At 38.0% G+C, this 20,622-nt stretch overlaps 2 protein-coding genes across 3 annotated transcripts in view; one reads left to right on the top strand and one right to left on the bottom strand.

The window, feature by feature from the left end:
• LOC109032197 (transketolase-like protein 2) overlaps positions 1–15,672 on the top strand; it is a 38,965-nt gene extending 23,293 nt beyond the window's left edge. For both annotated transcript variants that reach the window (XM_019044208.2, XM_019044207.2), the window contains exons 2-11: positions 5,787–5,932; positions 8,064–8,253; positions 8,964–9,198; positions 9,990–10,133; positions 10,618–10,869; positions 11,662–11,799; positions 12,025–12,151; positions 12,994–13,133; positions 13,507–13,738; positions 14,810–15,672. In XM_019044208.2, coding sequence (XP_018899753.2) covers positions 5,787–5,932; positions 8,064–8,253; positions 8,964–9,198; positions 9,990–10,133; positions 10,618–10,869; positions 11,662–11,799; positions 12,025–12,151; positions 12,994–13,133; positions 13,507–13,738; positions 14,810–14,982 — 1,777 coding nt within the window. In that variant the 3' untranslated portion in view covers positions 14,983–15,672. The remainder of the gene's footprint in view (positions 1–5,786; positions 5,933–8,063; positions 8,254–8,963; positions 9,199–9,989; positions 10,134–10,617; positions 10,870–11,661; positions 11,800–12,024; positions 12,152–12,993; positions 13,134–13,506; positions 13,739–14,809) is intronic.
• LOC140224686 (uncharacterized) lies at positions 818–20,323 on the bottom strand. The gene is made up of 2 exons (XM_072300920.1): positions 19,745–20,323; positions 818–939 (listed from the first exon to the last, which is right to left on the bottom strand). The coding sequence occupies exon 1, from the start codon at positions 20,321–20,323 to the stop codon at positions 19,772–19,774; it is 552 nt and encodes a 183-aa protein (XP_072157021.1). The 3' UTR covers positions 818–939; positions 19,745–19,771.
• Positions 20,324–20,622: the final 299 nt, after the last annotated feature.

Genomic DNA, 20,622 nt, shown 5'->3' with positions numbered 1-20,622 from the left:
GATCCTACAAATAAAGGTCACCGGGGGAACGTCGGATCGCCAGAGGTTTCTGACCTATATCACTCAACGTTTCCGTGTGCGTAGACCGTAGACGTAGACACGAAAATTACCTCTGGACGGGGGAGGAGAGGATGAAGGGAAGCTCTGTCTGTATCAAGAAAATCTCTAATTTTGCTGTCGTAGCAGCAGCCTGATTTTGTAACTTTTAACTGCGATATCTTGCATTTTTTCTCGTACCCTTGCTTGTGCTGTCATTAGACGACATCAGTGGCGTGGCGTGAATTGCGATGTATCGATTGTTATGCCATTTAAACATATGGTAAAAATCGATCATCAAGGTTTTCGCTGCGAACACACTGTTTATCGATCCTTCTCCATAGGTTTAAATGGCATAACAATCGATACATCGCAATTCACGCCACGCCACTGCGACACCGTCCATTGCCGGTCGAAGCGACGAAGTGGTAATACGAGTTATAGAATCATGCTGCAGGAAAATTCCACAGAATATGTCAAACTCAAGCGACTCCATATATTTTAGTAGTACAATTAACTGGAGGTATAGTTATGGAAAGAAAGCTCCTCATTTTCCTTTGTTTATGTAGATTTTTTTTTTTAATACATCTTCTTCATCATCATCTTCTTCTTCATAATCATCTTCTTCTTTTTCATCATCATCATCTTCTTCTTCTTCTTCTTCTTCATCATCATCATCTTCTTCTTCTTCTTCTTCTTCTTCATCATCATCTTCTTCTTCATCATCATCATCATCTGCTTCTTCTTCTTCTTCTTCTTCTTCTTCTTCTTCTTCTTCTTCTTCTTCTTCTTCTTCTTCTTCTTCTTCTTCTTCTTCTTCATCATCTTCTTCTTCCTCCTCTTTTACTAACGACTGGGGCGCGACCCTGTTTGTCAAAGCTCTCGAGTATACCGAGCCCACACCTGAAAGTACATACCACTATTAAGTATAGAAGATCCGTAAAAAATTAAAACAGATAACATCAATAACAACAGTTAAGTACCCTCAGGAGAAGAGAGCTCTGTGCCCATCGTTTGGCAGTCGTGCAGGTAATTTTTTGCGCAACGGTTGTTCGGTTAGAGGGATCTACCTCGGTTCATATAAAACAACCAACTTTTTTGTTCGGATAAGCGAGGATTTTGGTCGTTGAAACTGAAATTCGGTTTCTGAACCAAAAAAGTTTGGTGTTCAATATGAACTAAAGTTCAGTCTCTCTGACCGAACTGTTTTTCTCGATGCACCGTCGGCCAGCCGAGCACTAGGCCTTTGGTCATCGCTACTTCGTTTAACAACGAATTTTTATCGGCGAATTCAGGTCTGCATAAAAATGAAACATAATGCAGAGTTCACTAACGGCAATTTTCTCTCCTCATCACATCAGGTAAAGTTGGGAATTTCCTCCAAAAAAGGACATGAGTAATGTAATGTTCGTATGAAAGAAGTGTGTGATGGGAAGACACCTAGGTAATTATGGTGGTTTAGCCAAAAGTCCCGTGTCACTTCGGCATACCTGAGAATATTAGATCTCGTCGTGAACGGTTTAAGTAGGTATTTGCAGTCGTGCGAAAAAGAGTAAAAAACAATTGAGTTTTTCTAAGACAGAGGCCTGAATAGCGGTCATGAATCAAAATCAATCGACCGATCTATCAGTCAATCAATTAACCAATTCTCCCTCGTTGTCATAATTATTTGACTCCTTTCCGGCGACTTTTTGTCGTATGTGCTTCACTCCGTAGAATTTGTTTCAGTACATTTAACTGAAATTTGTAAGTTTATATAATAGACCGACGGTGTGAGCACCAAAGCCAAACCTTGAGATCTTTGAAAGGTGCAAGGTTTCTTGTCGTTCTAGACAAAATAAAAGTAAAGACAAATAATTACAGTAAGAAGAAAGAAATACCGTTCACCATTAAATGATGGAACACAAAACATGTTCATCTTTGGCCGTGAAATAATAAGTGTAAGACAGCGTATCTTTTGCGCACAAAACGTACATGTTTAGAAAAAGGCATGTTGATTTTGAGATTCTGTGATGCTCAACTACCTCAATGTTTTTCCCTTTTGGTGAAATAACTAAAGCTAAACATTTCTGCAGGCTAAAGCGGTACTTAGACGTAGAAGGCAAAGAGAAAATGGAGCCATCATATCGGTGGAAGCGGGTGGTTGCAATGGATAAAGGTGGTGGTGACCGATTGGCAACCCTTAGTATTAGTTCATCCCCCCCTCCTCAAAGTTCATAACAACCTCTCCCGTCTCACTAATAGGATCGCTCCATTTGCTCTTTGTTTACTTTGTCTATTCAATTGATACGCTAGGTATATTGATTCAATGCAGGGAACACACAGAAAGATTCGGTTTTCAACACTTCGCGGCCAAGTGATTCAATGAATGAAATAGTGCCTCAAGTGGTGTATTCCTATGAATCAACAGGTAACGTAACTCGCATATGAACGCATTTCTGCCAAACGGAACTATGTGCAATATGACGTAAGCCTTGTTATGCATTTAGTCTTATGTATCGCAGGGCTTATATATTAATGCAAATAGTTCCGTTTGATAGAAATACGTCCATATGAAGCTCTGCAATAACAAGTTTTCCCATCAGTTTTTTCCCTTTTTTTAGTTAACATACATCTCAACATCTCTGCGCAAAGATAAATTCTCAGTGCAGATAACCGAGCTAATTGCCTTGTTTATCTTTTCTGGAATAATCTGAAAGCTCGGAGAGCATGCGAAACCAACACAGCCCTCGGTTTAATTTTATGCCATAATGACCCTGCGACAGCGCACATGAGCGATCGATCGGAAAAAGAGTGGCATTCTGTCGATACCAATCCCATTTATCATGTGCATTTATATCGAAGCCAAGAATATCGCGGGCGATCGGAAGAGGGATGACATTCTATCGATTTTAATCCTCGTTTACGACGTGCATTCATATCGAAACTTCGGATATAAGTTTGTGGCTTAGGTCTTAATAATGAGAGTCGATTGATATATTGAACGAAGAGGCTCGTGAGGGTATGGAAGGTGTATCCACTCAAACACTGCCGTGTTAAGTAAAAACGCTGTATGAACCTTCAGGCGTTGCCAAATTTCCTCTGATGAATTACGACTTTCAAGGAAACTTGTGGATGTTTCTCTCCCAATTTTTAGAGAGTCCAATTGGCAATTCAGTCTACAGTGTCCGGGAAATTGAGAGAAGAGAATTCATAAATTTCTTAAAAAATGGATGTTTTATTTGAGGAAATTTGGCAACAGTCGGATGCTCATACGACGTTTTTCCTTAGGAGGGCATAAGAGCTCTCATAAATTCTTGAAAGCTTTGCAAACAGTACCTTCTGGCGGTACGCGAAGATAACGCAGTCTCGATTATCTCACTTGAATGACTATGCAGCGTTGTCAACAAGGAGTGATAGTAATATGTAGTTTATGGAAAGTCTCTTGATTCTATATTGCCATCTGACGGTATGCATGGATTATTATTATGTAGATCGTCAACTTTTTTTTTTGTCATTCCTGAAGTTCAAGTGCATGCATTGTCCTAGTCCAAGAAGTTCATCAGCTACGGATTAGCCATGTTGCAGCTTTGTAGGTTTTGTAGCAAAAAGTAGTCATTGTCACAAGTCAATGCGTGAAAATCAACACGTGAAAATTAGATGGAGATTTATTCAGAATAATTCTAGCTCAAAATTGGATTATGTAGAGTGTTTTCTTATGATCAAATACTGGTACTTATTAATGATGGCTGTTTCCGTGTTTTAAATGGAGTAGTTCATCGTAAAATTCCATTAATCTCTAAGGGTTGAAATTAACGCACAGCCCCAGGCTAAGAATTTAAACGTTGAAGTCGTGCTTATAGGACCAACAGGTGGAGTTAAGATTCTAATCTTTTTAAAGAGCAAAGATTTTTGATGTGTCAGTGTTATCAACTGTGGCTAATCAAAAAAAAGACCATCTTATTTTTTCCATCCCTGTTCAGTTACAAAAATGTGTTGTCTCAACCAAAAACGGGCATTCTTTTGCTGTGAAGCAGCCGAAATACTTACTTATCTTTCTTTCATCATCGTCCGGTCATAATTTGTAAAAAAGTGGCATTTTTCTCTCGTTGCAGTCATAATTTGACAAAAAGTCGGTACATTGTAGACGGAAGCGGATCGCATAATCATTTTGATAATCGCTCGAAACAGCCATTATCAAAAAAAGCCTAATTGCTGGTGTAAATTACTTACTCTACCTAATCTTAATAGTTATAGAATTTAGACTGCGGAAAGTTTTTCAATTTCGGCCTTAACAACCTGCCTAAAAATGTACCGATAATCTGATGTATACAGCTGTGTTTCATACCTGAAATACCGTTGCTTGCTCAAGTACTTTACAAGTTTGATGAAGTATTTTTCTTACCTTGAACCTCATCTACGGCAGGGCTCATTATCTGTTATCTCAGCTTGCCGAAGTCAATATTGACGCGTGACTCTTAGTATCTTGCTTTGTATGATAATTATTTTCGAGATGCTCAACTCTCAAAAGTTGGAACAACTTTCTCAAAACTGATCATGATCGCATTGAAAGCTATTACATACTTTCTCGTCACAATTTGACGACGAAATTTCTGAAAGTAGCTTTCTAAAATGAGACTGAATTTTCTGACCTAAGATTTCGTGCGTGCCGCACGATAGGATAGTTTTTGTCCGTGTGTTACCTCAGCTTCTCACAAATTTACAAATGCCGTGGATTAGAAGGTGGAGGGTGAAACAGGTTCTTAGGTTCTAGGTTTAACGGAATTTTACTCTCATGCGAATTTAGATGTAATGACTCGTTGGCGACTAGAACTTTTTTATTGCCGTGCGTTTAAGTCTCCTTGTAAACGTGGAAGGATCATATTTGCAAAACTCTACGTGTACGCATACTATCCTTAGCTTTAATGTTTGTCTGTTTGAATTTCATTCAAATCTTGGAATATCAGTATGGAGAAATATTCAGCTGCACATTGTTTTGGTAGTTGTTGATCGTGCGCCTGCCATCACCCATAAAATGGTCAAAACATGAGCGCCTCTCCGAGGGTCCCCATCATTTTTATTTCATGTTATCTGGGGTTTAAAATTTATTACAATTAAAATTTGTACCACGGTCAGAATTTTAAGTTGCTCTCGGCATTCGTTGCGTATTGACATCTCCATGCATCAGGCATTTTCAAAAAGATTTCACATCGGCAGATAAATTAACTGCTTGCATGTGCGTTTAGAGTGTCTATTGGTCCGGAAAATCCGGGGGTAGTACTGATTTTTTGAAGGTAGTCTAGAAGTACTAAAGAGTATGGAAATTCTGCATAAAGATCCGGGGGTTTTTGCTTCATGCCTCGCGTGTTTTTTAAAACAGCCTGGAAAGTATACAATCCCTTGATCGCATCGCATTGATTCTTGGTCCAGTATTTTCCCGCTGGTCACGATTTTGCAGTCAGCTCATCCTCAGGCTACCACTGAGCTTCGAATTTCCTGGCAATGTAATTATGTTGCTTTGCGCGTGAATTTCGAATTTTTTCGAATTTCCTCACATTAAAGCACTTACTGACGAAGTACTGAATTTTTTTACTGCTCAAGTTCTGAATTTTTTGGGAAAATATACTGAAACATCACTGAATAAGTACTGATTTTTTTACCAGTCAGCTTTAGTAGACACCCTGGCGTTCTTCAAATCCAAGTGTTTTCCATCATCCTGCACCGTTACATTCTAATCGTCTTTTCATTTTTTTTTTTTTTTTTTGTTACAGACATCCCACATCATGTTCCTCGATGGCAGAGATCATGTCCGTCCTGTTCTTCCACACGATGAAGTACAAATTATCTGAGCCCAGGGACGCTTCAAACGATCGCTTCGTTCTTTCAAAGGGCCATGCCGCCCCCATCTTGTATGCCGGTACGTTTTAGCCCAATGGACCACTAGACAAGGTACGAGTTAAAGGATTCTAATACCTGTTTCTTGACCAGAACTTCACGTAAAGCACGATTCTTGCACCGAAAATTACTGAAATCAACTCTTAACGAAGATATTAACGTTTTTATTTCACATTGGTTACGAGGAATTTGAACTGCCCGCTCACAAGAAACTCAAAGCTCTACGTGAGTCAAATCGCCCACTACAACGGTTTCAGCAAGCCTCTCAATCGAGCAATGTTCATTTCCCACCATGTGTTGTTTAAACTATAAGCAATTTCCTATAGCTGAGTCAAAGCGTCAAGATTGAGGTTGCCAGCTTTTTATATCGCAGAGACTGTCATGATAACGTTTCGCGCGCGATGTGAATCACGTAGAGCATTGAGTTATTCATGAGCGGGTGGTTTGAATTCACGCATCAAGAATCATTAAATATCTTTGTAAGGAGTTGATTTCAGTAATTTGCGTTGTGCGCATCGTGTTTTACGTGAAATTTTGGTCATGAAACATGTATCAGAATGCTAAAATTCGTGCCTTGTATAGTGGTCCATTACTCAACCTTAGTTTTCGCAAGGAGAATAGCGGTGATAGCATATGTAGTTGTGGCTATTACTTACACTAGGGGGCTACGCCTCCTGGACTGGCTCGCATCTGAGAGCGTAGACCCTTGGCTGGTTAAAGGGGCGTAATGTGATATTTCCTGATAGGGAATCCCCTACCTGGAGAGGGGCTCAGAAAATTTTGGCAAAGCAGCACAAGTTTACGCTATTTTTAGGCTCAAAGTTCATTAATCGTACCGAGAAAAATTGCAAAATTGAACGTATTGAAGTAACCGACAGACTTCTGAAATTAAAGAAAACAAAAAAAAATTAAAGCCACTGGACGCATCCAAGCACCATTATTTCCTCAAGAACCGTGTCAGTGCTGCGGTTTACACGAGCTTAAGACGTGGGTCTAAAAATCCATCCTTAAAAAGAATCAGGCAAGAACCTGAAAAAAGAAGAAAGAACGAGTATCAACACAGCCGATGACAAGAAAGACGTATTCGGGCCTCTTTTTTAACTTTTCTTCCGAAACACCTCATTGACAGCATAAACCAGAGCATTGAGAACTCACGCTTCGCGTCATCGCGCCTTCAATTTTTCAGATGCAGCACGGACGTCCATCAAGTACGAATAGTTGTATCTCTGCGCCGTCGTTGACGCGCATCCTTTCCCTCGCTTTATTTCCATATTGTGTTCGTTTGCGTTTGTTTTATTCGTAATGGTGCTTCAAACTAGTAGCATGGAGTAGAGTATAGCTAGTTCATGACTCACGCCATCGCGTCTTACATATCTCATATGCAATGCAATGTGGACATCCATGTTGCGCGAATAGTTGTATCGCGTTTACACCTTAGATGTCTCTTATTTTTGAATTTCGAGATAAATTAAGGTTAAGTTTGCCTGAGATATGCATGCTATGGCATGTCCAAATAAATAGTCATTCTTAAAAGGAAGAAATGTGTTTAAAGGTCTCTCAAGAAGTCTATAAAGGGTGCGTAGGTCTAAAAATCGAACCGACCATCGCCTCTAAGGGAGTTACACATAGCGAATAAAGGAGGGGGATAATAAAGCGCCTGTATGTCAACAAAAAGGTGAACATTTTACAGACAAGAGTTTACGCTTCAGAAAGTAGTTCTTGGACCTCTGTTCACCACTATCATGCTAAAAGCACCTTTCTTCACTCCTAGCTCTCTCTTCTTCCGTTCATTAAAATAATTTTCCACATATTCTCGGTCGTAATTTTTTTTCTCTTCTTATTTTGCTATCTGTCAGTGGGGCGCGTTTTCGGCGCGCCAAGGGGGCGTATCTGCCAATGGCAGATTGGCCTCATGACCAGTCCGAGCCTGGCCGTAGTACATCATTTTCATCATGTTCCCGCCATTCCGGCGCCTTTGAAATTCCTTCGATTCTTTGGAATCTTAAAAACGAGCTTGTTCGGGATTTTGCGTCCAAAAATACGCAATGAATCACCACGTAATCAACTCACCTGGTTTTAGTTTTAGAATACTAAATATAGAATTCAAGGTTTAGTGACCCATAAATTACCTACACTTTTTTCTTTGATTTCAGCTTGGGCGGAAGCCGGTCTTTTTCCAGTGAGCGACCTGAAGAATTTGCGGAAGATCGATTCTGATTTGGAGGGTCATCCGACGCCCAGACTGAACTTCATTGATGTCGGCACTGGTTCCCTCGGACAGGGTCTTTCTGTCGCTTGTGGAATGGCCTATGTTGGCAAATACTTCGACAAGGCTTCCTACAGGTATACATGTTTTAACATACTTACCGGCGGGCACACTGTCGTGCTAAGGAAGAACGCCGTATGAACATTCGAGAGTTGTCAAATTTCCTTCGATAAATTTTTTATTTTTTAGGAAAGTTATGAATATTTTTCCTTTCTATTTTCAGAATCTGTAGGATAAATTGTTAACTGAATTATCTGGAAAGTTAGGAGGTAAATAATCACAAATTTACCAGGAATTTTGCGTTTCATCAAAGGAAATTTGGCAACGCCTTAAGGCTCATACAGCGTTTTTCCTTAACACGGCAGCACACACTTATGTATTTGTTCACTTGAGGCTACTGCTACCTAGAACCTATCATTTTATGAATTAAAATGAAATGACTTTTTCAATACTTTTTACTTTAAGTTCACCTCTCTTGAATTTTACTTGAAAAAATGCCTCAAAAAAGTTCCTAAAAACGAACATTTTAAAATGTCTAGTTTTTTAAGAGTTGTTTTTTTTAAACTTGGGAGTTTTTTAAAAGTTTTTTAACAGTAGTTGCTACTGGGATGACAATTCATGGCTGCACCATACTAAAACTTTCTGTAAAATGGATATTTGATATCTTCCCCTCCTCCTGCTGTACCACTGGAAAATGTTGAACATGCAATTGCAGTCACTGCAAGGCAATTTCTTCCATTTTCATCTAAACTTTCCTTTCCTCACCTTTAAATTCTTTCTTTTGCAGGGTTTACTGTCTGATTGGAGACGGAGAGAGTGCAGAAGGATCCATCTGGGAAGCAATGCATTTTGCATCCTACTACAAATTAGATAACCTCTGTGCAATTTTTGATGTCAACCGATTGGGTCAGTCAGAGGCTGCATCACTGGGTCACAACATGGAAGCCTACAGGAAGCGAGCTGAGGCTTTTGGTTTCAATGCCATTGTTGTTGATGGACACGATGTTGAAGAATTAGTCAAGGTATGGACTCTTTTATTATTCTTAAATTATACTCATCTCCAATAGGTAGAGAATGAATTTTGCTGAAAAGTAGTTAATGATGCAAAATCGGATGGGTTTAGCCTAATATTAAAATATTAGGTAATGATTTTTTTTTCATCAAATTTGAGAAAATATCTTGATAAAATACGAAAAAGTTTGCATTCCCATATTTTAAAATGAAAAATACCTACCAATCTAAAAAAATGTATTTTGTCAAAAATATCTTAAACTTAAACAGTGGCGTTATTTACCAAAACCTTTGGGGGGGGGGGGGGGATGACCTTCTCTTAAGTTACTTTAACAAAATAGGTAAGTAGGTAACCGTGAATTTGGTGAAAAAATCTACTAAAATAAAGTGCCTCATGAAAAACTAAAAAAGTATGTTTGCTTCTTTTATGAATTTTGAAGAAAGAGGGTGTGTTTTGGAAATAATTTAAAAAGCTAAAGTATACTTGCACCCTAATTCTTTTAAAATCAATAGCATCCTTTGACAGAAAATCGAACTGATAAGGAACGAAGTAAACAACATCATGCTCAGTAGAATCAAGAATCAGACAGATCATTGATCAAAAAGCTTACTCAGTTTTTGAACTTCAGAGATGATGAAATTAAAACATCTAAAAAAATGGAAATAGAAACCGAAGTTTGTTGTACCATATTCATGCTCTCGTTTATTTCTCAGTATCTGGGACTACATTATTAATTTGTGTGCAATGTGTGATGTGACGTTGACTTTTTCTTTCCGTTGTCAATTTAATTTTCTTTTTCAGGCATTCCATGAAGCTTCAGTCTCTAAGAACAAGCCAACCGCCATTCTTGCAAAAACATTCAAAGGAAAGAATTTCCCAGACATTGAAGATTTAGAAAATTGGCATGGAAAGCCTTTGGGAGACAAGTCCAATGCTGTTGTTGAGGTAAAATTCCAAACTCAGTTTCTGTACTTTATTATTTTCTGTAGCTTTTTAGTACTTAGTTACCTCTGAAAATAATTGCTGTGTCACACCTAAGTCCAACTTATAAAAATTAAAAAGAAAGGAGGGGAAATCAAAACTTTCGCCTCAAATCAAATCGCAAGTCACCATTCTCTATGCACTGCAAGAATGCAATGACCTCCTCTAAATCTTGATTTTTTTTCTTCTTCATTTTATACTTAGTGGTGTGTTTCAAAAGAGAAGCATTATATTTCAGTGTTTTGTTTCGCTTTCTCTTCCCTTGAAAACCTGGAAAGAAGGTGACTGAAGCCTGAGTTCTATAAGGTACTTGTTATGAATCTTATGTGCTGAAAAATTAGGAGAGTTACATCTGTATCATGGAGGATGTTTTGTTTTTGCTCCATGTACTTACTGTTAAATTATATCATTTTTCTGCCTCTAATGAAAATCAAATCATGTTTTTCAGCACCTCAAAAATCTGATCAAAAACAAAGGCCCATACAAGATCAATACTGCCAAGGAGCTGGTTGAAGATGCACCAAAAATCAGTATAAGCAATATCAAACTATCCGCACCACCCAGTTACAAATTAGGAGAAAATGTTGCGACACGTCTTGCCTATGGTACTGCTTTGGCCAAGATTGGCAGCAGCAACCATCGAGTTATTGCTCTTGATGGGGACACCAAAAATTCAACTTTCTCCGACAAATTGAAAAAGGTAAAACTACAGTATTGATCTATATCTAAGAAATGAAACCCAGTGGAATCATCAATACCTCAATTTAATCAATGTCATAAGATTGTTATTTTTTATTAGCATTTAGATTTTTTACTGCCTCAGAGAAATAGTTCTCATCATCTCCTTCTTTATCGACCATCTAAATAGAAGCTTTTTACTTTGGAGTGCAACTGACAGAAAGTTTTTCTTTTGTCAATAGAAAACAAATATACAATTATATAAAACCAAAGTAGTGGTATTTAGGTACATCTGTTGTTCAGCATCAACTTAGTATTTTGATCATTTTTCGCTTAGTCATGGGTACCTGTAGTAATACGAAAATGAATGAATAGGAACACATAACTTCTGAACTGAATTTTATTTCCAGTCCAATTTTTTTTCCAAAAATTGAGCACCTGCTTAGTAGCTTTTTCATTTTGCAAATTTTTTGTTGTTTAGTTACTGCATTTAGTGACATGTCCAACATGTTTTACATCAGAACTGTAAATGCCTGAAAAAATTGAAAGTTCCTCTGAATATAATTATTGAATATTTTCAATAAATGTCTGAATAATTTTTGTAAGCTTTTGACATGAATGAATTATTCCTATTATTTTTTGCCTAAATTATTTGCTCCTTGCACCAGTCAGTGATGAGTAAAAGGAGTGTTAAATTTTAAAGATTCTCAAAAATGGTTTTTGAAGGAGACTCCAATTGCTGTAAATTTTATCTTTTATTCCTTGCCAAATGCTGACCTTGTTACTTCATAATAATTCATTTTTCCTTTCTCAGGCCCACCCGGAACAATACATTGAATGCTTCATCGCTGAGCAAAATCTTGTTGGTGTTGCTATTGGCTGTGCATGCCGTGACCGTACTGTAGCTTTTGTTTCCACTTTTGCAACTTTCTTCACCAGAGCTTTTGATCAGGTGAGTAATTACTTTTATTGATTCATTTCGCTCCACTGTTTCAGCAAAAGCACTAGTCAAGAATGTTTCCAGTACAAGTACAAGTACAAGTTTTTTCCATATCATTTTTTCCCTCCATTTAAATCCCCTAAATTGATTTTTCTTGTTTCATTTAATTTCATTTGATCATAATTTTTGCTAAAAATCGACTCAGATATTTCAAAGTTAGCTTCTTGTATTTTTTAGATTCGTATGGGTGCAATTTCTCAAACGAATGTTAACTTTGCTGGATCTCACTGTGGTGTCAGTATTGGTGAAGATGGACCAAGTCAGATGGCTCTTGAGGATATTGCCATGTTCCGTGCTATTCCAGGTAACCCACCAATCAAGTTCTCTTCAGTCTACCATTGTATGTAAATTGTACTGGTGTATGTATTCATGGTACAAATGGAGTGTTCAACTTTATCTTGGCAATATGATGGCACTTAATTCCATTTCTTCAATTAAAATTTTCATGAAATATTTTTTACTTCTTGAAAATATCTTTAAGTAAATCCACCAACTATTTTCACCCTCTGTAAGTAATTATAACAAGGTGGAGAAATGGTACTGGGTCCACAGCATTTAGCAGGGAAAAAAAGCCAAGAAGTTCCTAAAATTATATTTAGAGTCAAAAATAACATTTTTTTAACTCCAATGAGTACCAGTACGAAACTGAGGGGGGGGGGGGGAGGAGTGTTCAGCTCAGGCAGTTTGCATTGGAATATTAAGTTGGAGTCACGCCGAGAAATCTATACCGGTTTGGGTCTTTTTAGACCTCATCAGCAGATCACACTCGTCAGTGAATCTACTTTTGACTCTTAATTATATTTTTTGGATTTTCTTGGCTGTTTTCCCGTGAAATGGTGTGGACCCAGCATCATTTCTCCACCGTGTTACATACAGTTCGGGCCACTTCTTAGTGTTTTTTTCTCACAAGTAATTATAATATTTACTCAATTTGAAATATTTGTGATACAGTTTAAATTGTTAACTCTAATTACTCCAAGAATAACTGAATAAGTGATGTTAATTTTCTTTTAAACAAATAGGTACTTAATTTACTTGATTTTCAAATAAGTAAGAGCTTATGATTATGTTTCATTTCAAATTTTTATGTTCTAAACGTGAATAAGGTGCCTTGATTTAATACAGTATAAATCTTATTTCCTCCAGGTTCAACCGTATTTTACCCAAGTGATGCTGTCAGTACTGAAAGAGCAGTTGAGTTGGCAGCCAACACAAAAGGAATCTGTTTCATCCGTACTTCTCGCCCTGAGACTGCTGTTATCTACAAGAATGAAGAACCATTCAAGGTAAGATATTTTTCCAAAGAGCATTTGAGAGGGAATGTGCCCAAAAAATGGATAATATTCGGGTCAGCTTATCAAATCAGGTATTTAAAACTGCTCTCACAGTTACCTTTACTGAAGGAAACCTCTTGTCAAGCAGAAAAGTTGAAATTAATGGAAATTGCAGGTACTTTTTCCACATTTTCACCCAACTTTTATCTTTACCACTCTGCTTCTGCCACTGCTCTGCCTTAACACAACTTTTATCTCTAGGTAGGAAGAATCATTATTTTGTATAAAAAATAACCTTCAGCTGAAGTGGGTAAGAGGAGGCTTATTAAAATGTCCCTAAGTATTTAAACTTTTAATTATTTTTATTTTTAATTACCTGTTGCAGATTGGCCAAGCAAAGGTTGTGAAACAAAGTGCCAATGACCAACTTCTGATTATCGGTGCTGGAGTAACCCTATATGAAGCTCTTGCTGCTGCTGACGAGCTTGCCAAGGCTGGAATCCATGCACGAGTCATCGATCCATTCACAATCAAACCAATCGATGCTGCAACTATCATTACTAATGCCAAGCAGGCTGGTGGTCGTATCATCACTGTAGAGGATCATTACTCGCAAGGTTGGTAAATCCTGGCTTATTAATGCCATTATATTTGTAAGAAAAATTTAAAGCATAAAAAATCTGAGAGTATATGCTTTTGTAGAGTTTTGATCCTGCAATATGGATGGTATCAGAAGAATTTTTTAGATATCCCTTGGTTGATCAAACAGAGGAGCCGGATTTACAGTAAGTAATCGCTTGGTTGAGAGTAATTCTGTTTGTAAATGTTGGAACATGGATGAAGAATCATAATGAAGGAGGTGGCTCTACTGAAGTTCCATTAGATAATTCTCCTACCTATAGAAATGTCTAATAATGCCCTCTGATAATTTTTGCCATCCCTTTTTCTCTTGCATGCACTTGTTAATTTTTCAAATTGAAGATAAGCTCCAACAAAGTCGCAACAAAAAATATTAGAATAAAAATCTCGAAAAAAAGAATTTGAAAGTTGAGTCAAGGAACTTATTTTTACAAAATATGCATGGTCTCTCAATTCTTTTTATCAGTTGTAGACTCCCAATGACTCCTCTGTGTTTCTGTATTTGAATACTCATCTTACTACTTTCCTAGCATGAAGGCGAAAAAATAACAAAAAAGAAAAAAAATGATTTCAAAAACCAGTGGAAAACGCATCAAATCAGACTAGATAGAGTAGTAGAGAAGATACCATTCAGAAATGTAAAAGGTACCATCGAGTAGTTTTCATAAAAATTAAAAAAAAGGTGAAAACCTTTTAGTTCTTTCCTTCAATTTATTATTGCTTCATATTCACAAATTGTTCTCGCAAAATTCCTGAAATGTAGTAATTTATGACTTTACCATGCACAATGTTCAAACCATACTTGTGTACGCATAAAAATTACCACTTTCGTACTTCTTTACAAATTATTTTAGAAGCTGTGCTACTAGGATCATTTCGAAAAATTTTAATAGTGATTTGAAAATTACCTTACATATCAACCTACCTTCTATTTTCTCTTTGCACTCATTTGATAACGTTGCACATGAACTTATAAATTATCACACATTGCTCCCAATTTTTGGTTACCATTATTAATTTTTTGTTTGTTTCTTTGTTGTTCAAATTAGGTGGTCTAGGAGAGGCTGTGCAATCAGCTGTTGCCCTTGAACGTGATATTATCGTCCACAAATTAGCTGTTGCTGCCATTCCTCGCTCTGGACCTCCAAAAGTGTTGCTTAACATGTTTGGAATAGATGCTGCCAGCATTGTAAAAGCAGCTCAGCAGTTTGTCAAGCAGTGAACATAAACTGTATGATGCAGTGCCCAGTCAGAAATCAGCGATGCATTCCCGAAAGTTTTTTCTTTCACTACTTCCCATTACCTTCTACTTAAGCACAGTTGTGCATTAAATTGTAGATAATTTTTACGCGAGCAGACTATCCTTTTAAATTGTGCCCTCTTTTAAATGCTAAATTTAGTTTCAATTTCACCTTTTTATGATAAAAAGGTATCAACAGTCATTTTTGCTCTCTGCCGAGCGAATCAAATACTTAATTTAGTCAGTCAAATTTTACCAATTCTTTGTAGTAAGTCTTTGTTCCCTACTTACTTACTTGTTATTTAAAGTGTTCATAAGTAATTAAATCAAACTACCTATTTGTATTTTAAGTTGTTTCATGTATATTATCTTATTACAGTGTTTTTTCATCCGGTCAGTATTTTACACATTTTGATGGATGTGTAAGGTAGATAATTTCCCCCTTGGTCTTTTTAAAAAATGTGCTAATGTCCACAAAAATATTAAAACTTCACAATGACCTTTCAAAAAATTTGTAAAAATTACCTTGCTAAGGTGCTTTTTAGCACTGTTTCTTGTTGTCTTTTCAATTTAATTGTTAAATGTCCATAATTTTAGTGAGCATGCAAAAAATTTTATTGAAGGTTGGGTTTTACTAGAAGTTTTTGACAGTAAAAATTGGTTCAGAATGCATTTGTTGCGATTCCCTCTTTTTATTTTTTCCGTTCTCCTTATTACATCCAAGAGATAAAAGTGAAAGAAAACAAAAAGAAATAATTTTTTACTTTTGAGGCAGTTTTTACCAAATGAAAAGAGTTTACTTTAATGTCATATTAGTTTGCCTTCAATTTTTAGTGTAGGCAACATAAGTTCCCCTTGTGGTCGAATAGTGGTATCATCCACCATGTATTAGTCAGACAGTCCTTGTCAGCGGAATGGTTGTAGACTTGATAACACAAGAGGAAAATGAAAGAATGAAAAGAGCCAGGAGAATAAGAGGAAGAAAAGAGATCGGAAAGAAGAAGATGATAAGAGAAAGGAAGAAAAGAGAAAAGAGACCATCGATGTGTCTCTCTGATTTTGGTTTTCCAGGAAAAGATGTTCGAGTCAAGAATTGTGAAATTGTCTCCTAGGATATTTCCATTCGGTGGAGATTATTGTTGGGAGGAGTGTGTGCGAAGATCATAAATCAAAACGTTGAGAGGAAATTGCCAAATTATATGGTGTGGAAGTTGAGGAGTACCATTAATAATATGCTTGGAACTTGGAAGAAAGTGTTTTGATCAGAGTTAAATGAACGTATCAAGTACATCACGACAGTGAAACTATACCAGACACGTATCTCGTTTGCAGAGTTTGAAAATCTCCGCTCCCATTTTAATATTTTTTTTCTTTTTTTTCAATTAGTATCATTCCTTGAAGTTTTCACAGAGTTTTCCTCGTATAAAGAAGAGAAATCACGGAAGTTTTAAAAAATTGACGTTAAGTAGTTTTCTATTTCAAATATAAGTATAACAGGAAATCTGCAACGTCGCAAACCGAGATAGGTACGTTTCACTGTCGAAAAATACCTGTGATGCAATTCTGAAAACCTTTAGAAACGCCCTCAGATGTAGCTCAGGCAACTTACCTTGCTTTACGGTTACTGTGCTCGAAATAACGCGCTTCCCTTCTCCTTTCTCTTTAAGAGAATTCAACAAATAAAATCCATACGAATAAGAGAAAATTTAACCAGACACTGCATGACTCATATACTTACACAATCATCCCTTTTGTCGTTTTACAATGCTGAGAATACATTTTTCTAGTAATGCTATCAAATCGTGGATCGCGATTCTAGTTTTAGAATTCGGAGAAAAGGATAAAACAGTATATTATTCACATTATTTCTGGGCGACAGGGCCGGATTAAGGGGGTGGCCACATGGGCCGCGGCCCATGGCGGCAAATTTTGCAATTTTTTTTAAATGCAAGTATAAAAATAAAATTGCAAACGGGAAAAGGCGACAAAATCTTGCATTTCCTGTGAGTATCGTAATTTCTAATTTTGTCGTTTTGCGGTGATACAAGAGACATCACCTTTAATTAGTCGAGTTATGAGAGAAACCAAACACGCAATTTGGTCAGAACGCTCATTTATGAACATTCTTGGTCGTTTTGGTCGGACATTGGAATCTGAATTTTGTCAGTGACATTTTTGTGTCAGAAGGTTGGCTGCCCTTTCATTAGTCTAGTTGAGAGAGAAACCAAACACGCAATTTGGTCTGGAGCGGCGCGGCGCAGAGAGCAATGATGACTTAGGAATTGAGATGAAAAGGAGAGGCCCTCGGCGCGGTGGTCGGCATGTAACACATATTAGCGCCTGCAAGACTGCATGAATACTTCACGCATAGCGTCAAACACAGTGCGGTCAGCAGCGGTCGCCGTGTAACGCATAGCGCCTACAAGACTGCATGAATACTTCACGCATTGCGTCAAACACAGTGCGTTCAGCAGCGGTCGGCGTGAAAGGCATAGCGCCTACAAGAGTGTAGGAATACTTCACGCATTGCGCCAATCAAATTGCGATCAGCACGGCGCAGTGCGGCGGTGGAAGTTAAAATTATTGAACCACATTTATGATTGTTCTTTCATAATTTTTTCGTTCATTTCTTATTAATGGAAGGCATTGTCCACACAGAGACAGGTTTATGGAACTTAACTTTCGCGCCAAGTTCCGTGAATTTTTGCTAGTAGTGTTGATAGGGCTTCCGCAAAAAATGTATCCAACACGAGTAAGCGCGTCTTATGCATCCCTCTCCCTCCGGCACGTTCACTTGACAGTTTTTATTGATGTTTCATAACGAATGAGATGGGGGCGGCAAAATACAGGCGGCCCATGGGCGGCAAGTAGGTAAATCTGGCCCTGCTGGGCAAGTCAAAAATATTTTCTGTAAATCAGTGGTAGTCAAAAGAGTTTAAATGATACAGCATTTTTTCTCTACTTTCTTAATTTGTACACATATATTAATGTTGATAATAACAGTCGAAGTGTTCAAGATAGTGACTTGCAAATCCCCAGAGACTGTAAGAAATTTTGGACCCGAGTGAGTTTTGAAGTTTGAAACTACTGCAAAGGCAATTCAAAATCTCGGACGACGTTTATTTTTTTGGTCGATGAAAATAATTAAGAAAATAGAATGAAAGATAGCATCGCATCGAAATTTCCTTTGATTTTATTGAAATCAATCGGGTGCTTTTGAGTCTGCCCGGTTTTTAAATTAATTAAAGGGAAAATATGTATTTTATTTTCAACGATTCAAACCCCTGGTAGATGTTTTATTTTCGCTTGGTTTCATAAAAAGAAAATAGAACGAATGAAAATATCGCGTGGAGATTTTCGATGATTTTATTTGAGATCATTTCGGAAAATTCCCAGGAAAACCGTAAAGCCTCTTAAAAAACACTGAAATAAAATAAAACATGAGAGGTGGCGTGTAACGTTGCAATTGGAGAGAAGTACGCTTATCGTTTTCGCGAGCAGACGTCGATATTTGAATTCATTCACGGCGGGCGTAACGATACAACTATTCGACCTCGGGTGTAGGCATATTGCCGCTAGCAAGATTGAAGGCGCGTCACATTGCGAACATGACTCCACCGCGTTTCCATCCCTGGCTCGCGAGACACCAAAGTCGGTTATTGACTCTTATGGGAAAATATTACAGCAAATCAGAAACTCGGATGACGTTAAATTTTTTCCTGATTTAGAAAAATGGATTAGAACGAACGAAAATATCGAAAATATCTTTTGATTTATGAAATCGTCTTGGAAAATTCGCGGAAGCTCCTCAGAAAAACTGTGTTTAGTTCTTAAAAGCATTGATAAAAAATAAAACATAAAAAGTGGTGCATAATATTGCAATCACGGATAAATACGCTTTTTTCGCGTGCACCCGTCAGCATTTGAATCAATTAATCTCCTAGGCTAATAATTTGAACAAAGAAGTTCTACGATTTTCTACGTGTAGTATTTTCTTTCAGGGGTTGGCGGCCGCATAGCGGCCGCAGGTCTTTACATGATTAAGGTAATAAACTTTTTTATGGATAGTTTGTTTAATTTATTCATATTGGCTGAACAATCGTCTATGATACATTCTGAGCTTTAATGACACATCTTGAATCATAAACCATTTTTTACCTCCTACAACTTGGGTAAAAAAATGAGATACAAGCTGCGTGAGCCGCCTACGATCGAACCCATATTACGCTGCCCCGAGGTCCGTCACACATCGTCTATACGTTTATTTCTTCAAGAAGAATAGTTTCTTAACGCACTGGGAGATATATGGGTCAATACTTCAGGTTCACACTTGTGTTGCCATTCGTTGTACGAGTTTACACCAATCGTATAGCTATACGGTTCCTCTTTGTTACATTAAATAAAAACGATGTTTACAATCTACATTTCAAAGAGCATGTATTCCCACGTTTACGTGGTTCTTGTAATTTGCCGCGCAAAGGAAAAACGCCGTATGAGCCTTCAGGCGTTGCCATATTTCCCCCGGCAAATCACTAATTTTCAGGAAAATTATTGAATATTTGTCTATCAATTTCTCAGATAATTTTGTTTTTAATTTGATTTAAAACTTCTGAAAATTTCAAGGAAAAACGTTCATAATTTTCCTCCAAAATAAATATTTTATCAAAGGAAATTTGGCGACTCTTGAAGGTTCATACGGCGTTTTTCCTCAGCAAGGCAGTAATCCATATTGAAGTAGACATACCGGACGGTCAAAACCTTGGGCTTTATTTCATTCAACACTGAAGGGTTCCATCCGGGTTGTTGTGATGATCGTCTCCATCATTTCATCATCGCCCACATAACTGGTCACATCCTCACCACTTTCCGGTTCTGGCGTCGTCGTGAAGAGGTCGAAGAAGTTATCCAGGAGCCTGTTGCACGGGCTGGGAGCGTTGTTGCAGAAATTGGTGTTGCAGATGTTGCAGTTGGTGTCTCCGGTGCAGTTGGCCTGCTGTTGCTCGGTCATGCAACCGCGGATGACGCGTCTTCGGCGCCTGCACTTGACCCCGCAGAACGTGGTGATGGGGCAGGTCGCGGTAGCCACCCTGGCGTCGGCGTCGGCGTCGGCGTCGGCGTCAGCGGCGTCGCTCATGAGGTCGCACGGCGAGTCGCGCGCCCCGTGGCAGACGAAGCAGCTCAGGCTGTTGTGCTCCACCGCTGCCGATTCCACGCGCGAGAGAGCCGTCGAAAGCAGCACGAATCCGCCGATGACGGCGAGCAAAAACAAGAGCAAGAAAGTCGGGCTCCTCAAATTTGTTAAAAATCCTCTCTCAGTTGGCATTGAAAAAGGCGCACATTCTCATCTGAGAGGTTACGTTCCGGAAAACCGCATCGAAAGTGTCCAGATGGAGGAGAACGTCGTGCTATCGAGCAAGTTTTGGCACAGAATAAGTAGACTACGTCAACAGAGGCCAAAGCTCTGTAAGAACCAATGTTGACATTTTTCTTCTCAGAGTCGGTCAATCTGGTACTTATGGAAACCAATTTCCAGGTTACCTACAAATATAAAAGTGGGGAAAAGCATTAAATTTTAAGCAAATTCACAGTACTTCTCCGGTTAAACGATAAATAAGTTTTAAA

This window comes from Bemisia tabaci, chromosome 1 (genome assembly GCF_918797505.1).
Source record: "Bemisia tabaci chromosome 1, PGI_BMITA_v3".
Taxonomy (NCBI): Eukaryota; Metazoa; Arthropoda; class Insecta; order Hemiptera; family Aleyrodidae; genus Bemisia; species Bemisia tabaci.
This window is presented reverse-complemented; position numbering and strand designations above follow the sequence as displayed.

Bases quoted from the DNA above. Each gene is read 5' to 3' on its own strand.
- LOC140224686 (XM_072300920.1), bottom strand. From the start codon at position 20,323: ATGCCAACTGAGAGAGGATTTTTAACAAATTTGAGGAGCCCGACTTTC.